The sequence below is a fragment of the Diplodia corticola genome, assembly GCF_001883845.1.
Source record: "Diplodia corticola strain CBS 112549 chromosome Unknown scaffold47, whole genome shotgun sequence".
Taxonomy (NCBI): domain Eukaryota; kingdom Fungi; phylum Ascomycota; class Dothideomycetes; order Botryosphaeriales; family Botryosphaeriaceae; genus Diplodia; species Diplodia corticola.
In genome coordinates, this window is record NW_017971526.1 from 90,639 (window position 1) to 103,557 (window position 12,919).

General features: G+C 57.0%; 2 protein-coding genes across 2 annotated transcripts; one reads left to right on the top strand and one right to left on the bottom strand.

The window, feature by feature from the left end:
* Positions 1-681: 681 nt before the first annotated feature.
* On the bottom strand, positions 682-5,006 carry BKCO1_4700031 (hypercellular protein; the record flags this gene model as incomplete). The annotated part of the gene is made up of 3 exons (XM_020276382.1): positions 682-3,717; positions 3,770-4,788; positions 4,841-5,006. 3 exons carry the CDS (start codon positions 5,004-5,006, stop codon positions 682-684), a joined length of 4,221 nt encoding a protein of 1,406 aa, XP_020127801.1.
* Positions 5,007-5,739: 733 nt separating this feature from the next.
* BKCO1_4700032 (hatpase c domain-containing protein) lies at positions 5,740-11,087 on the top strand (the record flags this gene model as incomplete). Its single annotated transcript, XM_020276383.1, has 2 exons — positions 5,740-6,193; positions 6,253-11,087. 2 exons carry the CDS (start codon positions 5,740-5,742, stop codon positions 11,085-11,087), a joined length of 5,289 nt encoding a protein of 1,762 aa, XP_020127800.1.
* Positions 11,088-12,919: the final 1,832 nt, after the last annotated feature.

A 12,919-nucleotide genomic window follows, 5' to 3' on the forward strand; every position in this document is an offset into this window, starting at 1 on the left:
TACTGTCCCTACCCGCCAAGCGCTGGACTCATCCACTGCCGCCACAAATCTTCATGCGCCACCAACCAATGGCAGCGCATGCGTCCAACCAACCGCCTGTGCAACGGTCCCACCCAATTCTACGGGCGCCTAAGCCTTCGGGTGCAGAGAGCCGCGAATCCAATGTCCAGAGGCAGATGGAAGTCTCAAATGCAGACAAATGCGTTCCTGTATTGGGATTCAACTACCCGCGCGCGCGTAGGAATGTAGTGTCCTTGTCGGGGAGCTCAGACGGCTCAAATCTCTTGTCGCCTGCTGTGATAGTGACGATCGATGTTAGCTGTGAAGCCGGCCCCTTCGCGGGTCATCCATCACGGTTCTACACGAAATTGAAGAAAACGGGTATGAACGATGTGTGGTCGGTAGCTTCAATTGGCATTTATAGTTACAGATCAGGGAGGGGAAAGAAAGGTCGGCATAAAAAAAAACCATACCGCCATTACAGACACACAACAACATCTGCCACCTGCAACCTCTATAGGTTCCGTCCCGTCCCCACCCAACTACCTCTCGACAACAACAACAGTCACCCAACACATCTTCCGCCTCGCTTCTCCCTCACCGCCCCCTCCCTTCCAATATTCCCCTCACACCGCAGGCGAAAGAACCCCATCATCATCATCATCATCATCACCATCATCATCACACAACAACCTGCACCCAACACAAACTCCCCACATGCCCAACCCCCGCACCAGCCGCCCCCGCACCAGCCCCCGTCCCCGTCGGCGGAAACGGCCCCTCCGCAACCTCCAAGCCCAACTCGACGACGAACCCGGTCCAGCCGCCGACGCCAAACGGACACACGAGCTCGCTCTCGAGCGTGGTCTGGGCGCGGGGCTCGAGGCGGACGCGGCGGGCCCAGCCGAGCAGCTGCTGCGCGATGCGCGAGCGCACGCCGTCGTCCGGGTCGAGCTGGGGCGAGCCGCCGCGGACGCGCACGACGGGCGCGACGGTGAAGCTGTGCGCCGTGTCGGGCGAGGTGTTGACGAGGGTGGCGGTGACTTTGGCGGTGTCGCCGCGGCGGAGGGTGTAGAGGGGGCGGGGGATGGGGGTAAGCGCTGACGATGGGGAGTGGTGGTGGTGGTATGAGTGGTTGGTTGATGCGGAGGCGGCGGCGGCTGCGGCGGCGGCGGTGGTGGCGGTGGTGACGCGCAGCTCGGGCGGCAGCGACATGCTGATGGACAGGATGGACATGATGTAGCCGACCGTCTCGGACGTCAGGCGGAGCGCGGCGCAGTTGACGAGGCCGGAGCGCGCGCCCGAGCGGTCGCGCCAGCGGCAGCGCAGGCTCTGCAGCAACTTCTGCCGGTACCAGAAGCACATGCGGTCCTCGCGCGACAGCGGCTGCGTGTCCGTCAGCACGAACTGCCGGTCCTGCGCCGCCGGGATCGCGTCGTTGGAGTAGGGCAGGTGGATCTTGGGCACCAGCACCGCCATGCTGCTGGCCTGGCCCGGCTTGAGGTAGTCGGAGCGACTGGTGAGTGGGTGGTCTGCGCCGGACGACGGCGGCGGCTGTGGCCTGGTCGGGGAGGCGGGGACGGCGGCCGCCTCGTCGTACCAGGCTTCAACGCCGAGCTCGCGGTCCGAGACGTTGAGGAAGTCGAAGATTAAGACAAAATGCTCGTTCAGGTCTGCGTGCGGGAACTTGGCCGCGATGTGCTCGCTCGCCTCGCGGCCAGGCAACACGGAGAAGTGCGAGGCGGTGATGGATGGCTGGACGGTGACTGCTATCTCCTGGGAGACTCTGCTCGTCACCAAATAGTCTCCGAGCTCCGGCGGCTTGTCCGCTGCAGCGTACTCGACACCAACAATGCCCTTGTTCAGGCCGGGGACGCCAAAGACGTCAACGGTGAAGGTCATGGTCTTGTACGGGTCGAGGTGCGACGAAGGCTTGAAGTCTCTGGACTTCCACTCAGCGCGGCCGATGTCCTGGCCGAGCTCGTATATCTGCGAAGGGAGGTTACTGCTTCTACGAGAAACCCTTAGCACATCCACGGTATTGTTACGTCCGAGCATGTGCAGGATGTTGGCCTTGATGGGTTTGTCCTTCTCGTCGTGGCTGATGGTGGCTTTGAAAGTCTTTGTCTCTCCCTCCAGAAGGGAGATGGTGTCCTGTATCAGATTGGTTCTGATAGCGAGGCTCGGCTGCTGCGGCACCACGGTGACGGACGGCAGAGCCGGCTGTCCTCGCGAGACGGGTCTGATGGTCGTCGCTGTACCTGGCCTCGATGTGTCTGTAGTCCCCTTGGATTTTGCAATATTGTGGCCCACCTCCTTCATCTTCTCCACCTCTTGGATTGTCGTTCGGCTGATGGAGACATCGAAATCCCTTTCGCGGCACTGGCGCACCTTGACGCGCAGCTTGACCAGATCATGGACGTCTGGAACGGTGGCGACGACCGGGACGCGCAATGGCTGCACCGCGCAAGGCGGAATCTGGTACGTCAGATTGGGAGGACAGGCAATCTCGACACCTTTCGTCGACACCAGTTTGATGGACTCGATGTCAAGAGAAAAGGCGAAGGGGTTGCGCAGTGTTACGATGAATTCACTGGGCTCGCCTGCCACGAGTGGCACCACGGCCGAACCTTTGTTTCTGTCTCCAAAAGCTTGGTGCTCGAACCTGGCGCTGGTTCTTTGCAGCGGGTCGTCATTTGTGTTTTTGCGGAGAGTCAGGTCACGCCCTGCGCGCTCTGAATCATACTTGACGCTGTGTACAAGATGATCATACCAGAAGAGCGCTTCAGTTTGCTCCATGCCAACCGCCTTCGCAGCTTCCAAAGAACGATGTATGTTTTGTACCAACCGATGCTGATCTTCTCGTGGCATAAGGCATCTGAAGCCTGGGTCTGTCTCTTCGAGGGGTTCCTGGGGGGCAATTATGCTGAGGAACGACGAGGAAAAGTCCAATACTCCTTGAAGATCTGCCATCGCCTCACAGACATTGATACACCGCCGGAGAACTTCCGCCTTGAGCACAATACTCCCGTAAGCCCGAAGGTTTTCTGAAACGCCGTCGGCCTTGGACTCAAGTCGACTTCTGGCGGGAACACCGTACTCGCGCACAAACTGTTCTAGGAAGATGAAGACTGTTTCGCCGTACTTTCTGTCGTTGGGTTGGACCAGGCCGCCCGCAAGCATCCCTGCAGCAGGATGAATTCCCATTTCGGCAGCTCCCAGTTTCCGTGCCTGAAGCAGTGCCGGGACCAGGATATCCATCAAGAGTGTGACGACAAACGCCCGTTTCCTCGAGAGACCCAGTTTGGCCAAACACCCTGCCGCTTCAGCGTATACTGTCGCCCGTTCCGTGTCGGTAATAGTCGCCGATGAGGACACTGAATCGATGGCGTCGGAGAGAATATTTGAGATGTAGACAATCCTGCTTGAACTTCCTTTCACAGGAGGTGAGCTGTTTTCGGATTGGCTCTCCACCTTTGCTAGAAACTCCTTTGGTGTAAAAGTTTTGCCCAAGCGTTCTATTGCTGTAAGGAGATTCGACATTCGGATCTTGTTCTCCGCGTCGACCAAAGTAAGCAGATGGCCTGAATCGCTCTTGAAGGAGAGTCTGTAAAAGCTCATCACTCGAGAAATGAGTTCCGGAGTGTATTCAATGACATTTGCAAGAGTGCCGGACACCGGCATCCCCTTTGTGCTAGGCGTGCAGGTCGTGGGTATCTGCTTGACGTTAACAATCTAAGAGTGGCATGAATGTCGGGGTGCGGCCTACTTCGAACTCCTGTTCATGGCCAACGAGAATTAGAGAGCAGATAAGCATCTGCTCCAAAGCCTTTCCCATAACCAAGTGCTCGTTGACATTCTCTGCCTTGAGGTAGGTTTCATGAGCTCTCTTGAGGCCTTCGGCAACAAAGCCAGCCATTAAGCAGACTTGGGCGTCGACTAGATCATGCCGGCAAGCATTGCTGAGCCTTGCCTTTTCTTCCATGCTGCCGGATCCGAAGCCCTGGATCGAGAATCGCTGGAGAGCGCGAGGGCGTGTAGGCATGGAATCGGTCGGAGTCGTCTCGCCCGATTTATCTTCAGCTGGTGAGAGTTCTGGAGGGGTAATTGCGCGGAGATGGTCGGCAGGGGGACTTAGCCGCAAACCAAGGGAGCCTCGTCTCCCGGTTGCTTCCTGCTTCTGCAGCTGCTGGATCTGAACAGGCTGGGCAGGAGATGCGGTGCGGGAGACAGTGTTTTCTGCCGCTCCAAAGCCAAACGAACTCTGCCGGACGAGAGAGAAGGGCGATTTGGGAGGGACGGGAGAGGAAGGGCCAGAAGCAATGCTGATCTCGGGCAATGCTTGTAAAGACTTGGACAGCCCGGTCAACTCTGCGAGTAGCAGCGACGAAAGATCGCACATTACGGTCTTCATGGTGGTGCTGGTGGATTCCGACTGAGGCGGCACGAGTATGGTTTCCTCGGGCAGCCAGGGGGGTAGAGAAGGAAGGCCGCAGTCAAAGAGGAGAAGCTTGTGCACGACAGCACGAGGGTATTCCTCGCGCATGACATCGACGACTTCATTCAGCTCCTCTCGTTTTAGAGCGGTGTTAGTCTTGTCTTCAGCAGCGTTGGCGCCGTCGCTGTCCAAGGCCTCCTGGTACTCCTCTCCGTCAGCGACGCCGAGGACCATGAGCGGCTCTCGACACAGCTCGAAGGGAGACAGGGAGATGTAGGAGGCTGGCGGCATGGAGGTTGTGAAATAGTACAGCACGGTGCCCTCGGGGTTGCGCAAGGGCGAAAACATGGCTTGAGCACACAATTAGCATGCACCGCAAGCAGCCGTGACGGGGCAGCGTACTTCGATCTGGGCGCGGGTCTGGGGTCACATCGCCCAGGCGGACGGAGGACTCGGGCTGCAGGCGCTCGACACATGTCATGAAGCGCGAGCGCTTGATCTTGCCAGCGGGGACCAGAAGCACCCGAATGCGCGCGGGCGCAATGGGCGAGAAAGGATCAACGGCCATGGTGACATCTGGTGTGACAAAGGGCGGCGCCGCGGTTGATATTGCAAGCAGCGAGCTGGCGGTCAGGACTCCAACGCGGACGCGGGGTCACGTGGCCAGAACCGGTGGTTGGGCGGTTGGCTGGGGCCTCGCTGGGCGGTCGCAGGCCGGCTGGGCGGTCCTGGGTCCAGGAAGAGGCGGGCAAGATCTGGCGGCGAGGGTCTGGGGCTCGGGGAGGCGTGAGGTTGCGCAGCATCAGGGAGCGCAGCATGGCCGAAAGGAGCGGCGAGGGCGGGCCCCGACGGCGATCGCCCAGACGGTCACGGCGCCGCGGCGGGGCGGGCTTTCTTTTCGGCGGGCGGAGACGTGGCGTCCACCAGCGCCGTCCGAGCTCTCCGGGCTTGGCCTTGGGCGGAGGCACGTGGGGCAGCCCAACAGGGCATCGCAGGGCAGCCGTACCTGACTCGCGCGCGTCGTTGCCTCTCCAGTCTCCACCCGCCCTCCGGCGCCATCAGCCTCAGTCCTGTCACCTGTGGTCCCCGTCCCCCCTGTGCTTTGTCAGACTCTGTCCGTCGCAGCGCCGTCGCCCACCCACGGCGCAGTGCAGAAAAGCACACCGTCGCCCTTCGGTCGCTTTATTTCTATTTGATTCCCCGCCACCGCTCGCTGCATCCCCTCCCTGTTTGACCATACCCGGCCGGCCGCCTTGCGCATCGCCGCTGCTGCCTGACTGACGGCCCGGCTCCATCCCGCCATGGCCGGCTCCATCAACTATGCTCGCATGCGCGAGCTGACGATGCAAGAGGGCCAGGACGACACCGTCACCGTCAACACCCGTGCCTTGATCGACAAGGTCTTGGCCCGTTACTCGGCCGAGTTTACCACCCTCAGAGAACTCGTCCAGAACGCTGCGGATGCTGGCGCCACCAAGGCTACCATCAGGCTGGAGACGGATCCGTCAACTCGTGTGCCTTTGCCGCAGACCCAGGATCCCTCCGTCCTGCTCAGGCACGTGGTCAAGAACCACACTCTGAGAAGTCTTGATGTAGCCAACAACGGCAAGCCTTTCACTGATGCCGACTGGTCGCGCCTGCGCTGCATCGCCGAGGGAAACCCTGACGAGACCAAGATCGGTGCTTTTGGCGTGGGCTTCTACTCTGTCTTCAGCGAGTGTGACGAGCCGTTTGTGATATCCGGCAACAGGACCAGTAAGCCGCTCCCAGACCGCTTGTCCTCGATCCCTTCGCTGACGTAGCCGTTCGTGCAGTGGCCTTTTTCTGGAAAGGGAACACTCTCGCCGTCAAGTCCGGGACGTTGCCTGCTGAGCAGGCCTCAGATAGCACGCGATTCGTCTTAGACTACCGGAAGTCCTCTGACAAGAACGGCGACGTGACCCCTTCTCCCGTTCCTGACCTTTTTGAATTGTCCAAGTTCTTCACCACTAGTCTTACATTCCTTGCATTGCAGAATATTGAACTGTTCGTTGATAATTTCAAAATCCTTCACCTTACTAAAACAACATCTGCCGCTGCCGCAGTCTCGATACCAAGCCATATCGGGAGGAAGTCCGAAAAAGGCCTGATGGAGATCCGCGATGTCACGCACCAGACGGCGAACATCAAAGCCGAGTGGACCAACGTGATAGCTTGGGACCGCAAGGAGTCAACCCAGGAAGCGGTGGCCGAAGAACCAGCTCCAGCGGTGCCCAGCTTTAAGGGCTTTTTCGCAAGGTTCAACATCGGCACCGCGAGCAAGAGAGAGCAGGAGCAAAAGGCTGCCCAGGAAAGGGTCCAAGAGCAACAAAGAGCTGTGGCAGAAGACGTGGCTGGCATCTCGCAAGCAACCATTGCCTTGCGGATCAATACGGTCAACATAAACACCAATGTCCCCAAGGTCCTATCCAGCGAGCTTCTCCGAGCCACCAAGAAACCCCCGCCTGGGCAAACTCGCCTGGCCATTTTGACCGCAGACCAAAGTAACCCGGAAACTTCCATTACCGACGCTTTCGGCCTCACCGTGGATCGCTCCTCCGACCTTTTCGCCTCTGCTCTGCCAACGAAGCATGGTCGTGTCTTTATTGGATTCCCCACCGGCCAGACGACCGGCTACCAATGTCATATATTCGCGCCTTCTCTCATTCCAACCGTAGAGCGTGAGAGTATTGACTTGTCAAACCGTCATGTTTCGACGTGGAACGAGGCTATGCTGGACGTCGCCGGTATCGCTTGTCGGATGGCATTTGACAGCGGCATGACCACCATCAAAGAGAATCTTTCCAAGGAGTTGAAATCTGCCGGGGCATCCCAACCCACTGTCGATCAAATCTCGAAGACCGTCCCTGATGCGGTGCGTTTGCTGAAGCAGTGGACTTCGGAAGAGGCTACGCCGTCTGCCGTGGTAGGGAGATGCGTGGAGGGAGGTTTCTGGAGGGCCTCCCAAAGGGCCGAGATTCTCTCAACGAATGGCGTTCTGCCATGTGAGAAAGTACGCGTGTCATTGTTGAAGCTGGGATTCCTTCAAGACCTTCCCATGGTCCCCGAGCAGATCATCGAAGAGAACAAATCTTTCGTCGAGAAGATGCTGTCTCGGCGCATCCTGTACTATCTCACGGTGGAAGACATTGTCCAGCGCCTTGAGAACAAACCTTTGAATGAGGAGGAGATGCGCGAGTTCCTCAAGTTCACTGCTGACATGTCCCATTCCGACACGATTGATGCCAGCGACCTCAAGAAACTTTTCAATGCCGCCGTGCTAACCGATGATGCGACTATCATCGCGCTTGGAAGCATTACTTTCTATCTGAATGCTGCCAAATACCCGCCCGATCTGCCTTTTCCGGATTCTGTCATGCCTTTGAAGTACACAAAGGATTTCACCCGTGCACAACTCGAAGGGTTCGGATGGGCCGAGCTTCCTGTGGAAGAATGGATTCGCTATCTCCTTGAGTTCAACCAGCGCAATGGCGGCAAATCGCTCACCAAGGATGCTGAGTTTGCCACCCAAGTTCTCAAGGTGATATCCAAACAGTGGGATCAATTAAGAGCACACCAGCGAACTGAGGTGGTTGCACTACTCCAGCCTCATGCTGTAATGCCCACGAAGAATGGCATGCAGACACCACAGCAAACATACCATCCTAACGTCAAGCTCTTTGAGGATCTTCCAAATCTTACTGTACTTGGCCTGAAGCCAAAATTCCTAGAGGCACTGGGGCTTCGCCAGACCATTGACCTGGACTACGTCTTCACCCGACTGCTGGCTACTCCTAACAAGGCCGCTCAAGACAACCAGCCCAAGTGGAGTCATATGGATCTCATTGAATACCTGACCGAGGTTCGCGACTCCATTCCCGCCAAAGACCGCACTGTTCTCGCCGAGAAGCCGATTTGGCCTGTGGAAGAGTATTCTGGATTTCGAGGAGATGCAAAGAAGTTGTACAAACTCCAGCAGCTCTACGAACCAGGAAATGATAACAAGACACTCGGTCTTCCGGTCATCAAGTGGCGAGCGAATACAGAGTACAGGTCCACGGACCCGAAGGCCAAATTCCTTCGCGAACTGGGCCTGCGAAAGAGCCCGGGCTGGAATGAAATCGTGGACATGATGTTGAGTTCAGCGAAGGTCAACGATCCTCAGCAGTATGAGATGGCCCTGCATTACTTCTTGTCCAATCGCGCGCTGTGGCAGAATATCCCGGCGGCTGCGCTGGCGGACAAGAAAATCCTACCTGTGGAGGCCGCCCCCTTTCCCTCTCTGGTTCGCCCATCTGAGTGTGTCACCAATCCCGACTCATCCATTTTTGGGTACAACATCTTACGCCGTGACGTGCAACCCCACGCAGCCGTTTTCGGTGTCTCTCGCGACCCCCCGATCGATGCTTGTGCAAGGAAATTGATCCAGTCTCCTCCCATCAGCAAACAGGAAGCCGCTCTTTACTTCGGATACATGGCTGGGAGAATTGCCGACATTCAGAGTCTACGCCAAATCGCACAGGAGCTTGGCAGCTCTCCGATCGTCCCGCTTGTCAGCCCTCAAAGTGGCGCAAAGATGCGGCATATTCCACCGCATTCCTGCTTCGTTGGCGAGAGTAAGGAGTTCGGTAACATCCTAAACTTTGTCGACTTTGGTAGCATTGCGAATGCTTTCCTAAGAACTGTCGGAGCCAAAGATCAACCCACCATTCTAGAACTCGCCCGCATGGTCGTTGACAATCCATCAAAGGTCCTACAAGAGCTCCAAGCGCCAAAATATATGGGCTTGCTTCGACAGTTCGCTGTAGAAGAGGGCCAACTCAAATCGGACAAGAATGTCTGGGCCGCTTTCAAGACCAGGCCAGTGTTGCTTGCTTTCAAGGATGAACAGCAAGATGGCAAGGTCGTGGAGGTGAAGGAGAAGTCTCTGCTCGACGACGATGACGACGACTTCGATGATGCCGCCATTCAACAGGTTCTCGTCAGTGCTTCTGCTTCCCAGATTGTCGTCCGAGACAATGTCCAATACTACGGTGTATTCAGACACTCGCTCTTGGTTGCCCCCGAAGATGAAGTTCTCGAACAATTCTACATGCACCTTGGCGCCGAGAAGCTCAGTGATCGCGTCAACGTTGAGAAGATTGCTGGCAACCCAGTCCCTGGCGGAGAGCACAAGGCAGCCGCATTGAAGGCGCTTCTCGTAGAGCGAACGCCCATCTTCCTCATATCGTACAACAAAGACCAGATATACCACGATGCACGGTGGTTGGAATCGAACTTGGACGTCAAGCTTGTATCGTCCCTCACACATCGCCTCCAGTTGCCTGGACAGCGTCCCGTGTCGCTCAAGACGAGCGCTGGCCTCCTACGGGTGAGATCGAGGTTCCAAACTTCGACCGTTCTGTACGCTCGGCAGGATTTCGACTTCTACGAAGTCAGTCGCGAGCTTGTGCCGCTACTCTTGAAACGCCAAAATCCAAAGCATGAGGCGTTGATCCTGGAGACGATCCTGAGCAACAGTCTGCGCCGCCTGCGAGACAAGGGCTACGACGTGCACCGCATCCTCGCCCGCAAAGAAAAGCAAAGAGCTCTGGAGCAGGCCAGGCTTGCCGAGGAAGAGAAGCAGAGAATTGCAAACGCACCTCCGCCGTACGCCGAGCCAACATCGCCAAAGCAGCATCCCCCTCCAGGGTACCAGCAACCGCAAATCGAGGCCGCGGCTGCTGCCAACCAAGCGCCCCCGAGAACTCCTGAGAAATCGAACGTGTCGAAGATGCCCGGTGCCTTCGGCTCCCCGGAGCACGACACACCCGGAACCCAGCTCCAGCGCCGCCCAAGCGTCGACACAGCTGCCGCCAACAACAATCGCCGCAGCAAGTTCATGTCCAACTTCACCAAAGCCTTCGAGAACTTGACCACCGGAAACAACAGTAACAATCGCTCCAGCATCTCCTCCACCGGAGGAGCCGGCCCCAGCAACACCGGCACCGGCGGCGGCCAATCCCGCCCCAGCGACCCCAACCACATGTCCAGCGACATCACCGCCAACCTCGAGACAGCGCTGCAAAAGTGCCGCGCGCACAACTCCCCGCACGTCCAATCCGCCGCGCGCACCCGCGACATCGACGAAGCGCGCGGCTCCTACTGCGACAGCAGCACCAGCAAGGACCTCACGCGCTGGCTGCCCGAAGCCAAGCCGGGCACCGGCATCGCCGTCTACCTCGCCAACAACAAGCCGGCCCCGACCGCCGACCCGGCCTTCCTCGCCGGGCTCGACGCCTTCGCCGACCTCGTGTCGCGCATCGGCGGCGGCGTCTTCGGGCTGGGCGTCGGCGGGCGCGGCAGCAGCAACGGCGTGCTCAACATCTTCTACGAGGAGACGAGCAGCACCATCGCGTTCAACCAGGGCGGCGCCCTGTTTTTCAACTACCACTACTTTTTGAACTTGCATCGCGCGGCCATGGCGGAGCAGGACGGCAGAAGGAAGGCGCATGTCTTTTGGTGGGAGGCCTTTTGTCATGAGATTGCGCATAATTTGGCGCAAGAGCACAGCGCGCAGCATGTGTTTTACGAGGGAAGCTTCGTGAAGGAGACGTTCTTTGCTATGGCGAGGCTGATGAACGCGTTATAAGAATGACTAGGTCGGTTGGGGGAAGTGGTTGTTTTGGCTGGTTACTTGGTGTTTTGGGGACATGGGCGCACAATAGACCTGTCTTTCGAGTCATTCATCCGCTTGGATTTTTGTTTTGCTATGCTCTATCTCTAGCGCTGCTTTCTGCAAGAAAGATGAGACATACCACGTTCCCGTCCTTGTTTCTAGATAAAGTTCGGGATAGACTATTTCATGCCATAAGCAGTATTGGGAAGGGGGGGAAAGGCGCCTTCCGAGATGGAATCTTTACTCCGTTTCCCTTCGCACAATAACGTCCCTCTGCATTTCTCCGTAATATCGTCAACATGCCATGAACGTAAATTTCTCAGCCACAAGCATTATACATATCCAAGGATGTCGAATTTGAGCCGCTACTGTACAGAAGCGTCTCCCTGGCAGATCTATTAATACCATGAAGACTGCCTAGCTATTTCGTACACGAGATATCTTTACCATCAATAACCTGGCGCGATACAAGCACACTTCACTGATTTTGAATGTTATGACTTGCCTCTTTCGCGGATAGCGGGGGTTACAGAAGATCTCAGTTGCAGTGGCTTCACGTAGAGCCGTTGTCCAGCTTGCATGCTACGAGACGAAGATACGGAGAGGTGGTTTGGGTGGTGATGAAAATAGTGGCCGGTGATGAGGGCGGACAAGTTTCATACACCACGCCACTCCAAACTCAACCAGGCGTAGATGGTGCAAGCTATAACTGAGATCTGAGAGGATAATGATGCCAAGCTTAGGAAGGAGTTGAGAAGATCTTGTGCTGTTTTTCGTTGTGTTTATGCGAGGTGCAGCTTGTTGAAAGCGGCCCCAAGTCTGGTTATCTCTGAGATAATGTGGCCGCAAAGCCACGAACAAGCCTGGGAGCTTCCGTAACACGCATTTGAGGATACCCAAAGACCCCGGCTGCAAAGTCTCTACCGTAGCTTCATCAAATGAGAAGTCCAACGCGAACAGCTCCTCTTGGGCTCTGATATTGGTCCCTGCCGATTCCCTGCTGTCCAAGCAAACGGAGCGGCCCGAGCAAAAGGTTCCAGCGATGTTCCCGGCCAGATCCTGCACGGAAGAGCGCGCCCGGACCACCCCGCCACCAAAAAACTCTTCTCAGCCCTCCGCAGCCACCACCACCCCTACACTTCAACACAAAAACAAAAAGATGTGGGAATTGAGCCCAACGCGGGGATCGAACCCGCAGCCTTGAGATTAAGAGTCTCACGCTCTACCGATTGAGCTAGCCGGGCGGCTGTTGCAAGATGTGGAAGGCATCTTACCGATGGTTGATGAAAAGGTCGCCACTGATGCGTATTATGTCCCACAGCTCTTGTAGCAGCGCGCCGCACGCATGTACTGCATCTACAGCATGCTCGCATTGTCCAGGTTGATAGACGTTGATGTTGCTTGAAAATTCGCAGAGATATGCTTGGTCTCGTATTTCGCATTCGCCAAAACGAAACAGCCTGTTGGACTGGAACGCAGGGCCTTACTACGAAAAGCCGTTGGTAGGAATGCTCTACCCGGTGAACTAGAACACAGAGATGCATATTAGCTTCAGGGAGAGGATCGCGAGAGTGCAATACTGCTTCTATCGTGCACGCTTTCCCTTGTAGAAGAAAAAGCGTCGCGCGCAAACAAGTCTGTACGTATAGCTGAGACTATCGCTGGGGCAGGAGCTGCTGCTCTGCTCCAGTATCGCATCGGGATAATACTCACCGACAGCGGCCTCTACGACGACGATAGAGATATTGAGCGGATGGCGATCCTGGTCGATCTTCCATCCCGTTCTTTTCCGAACCTTCGATCAG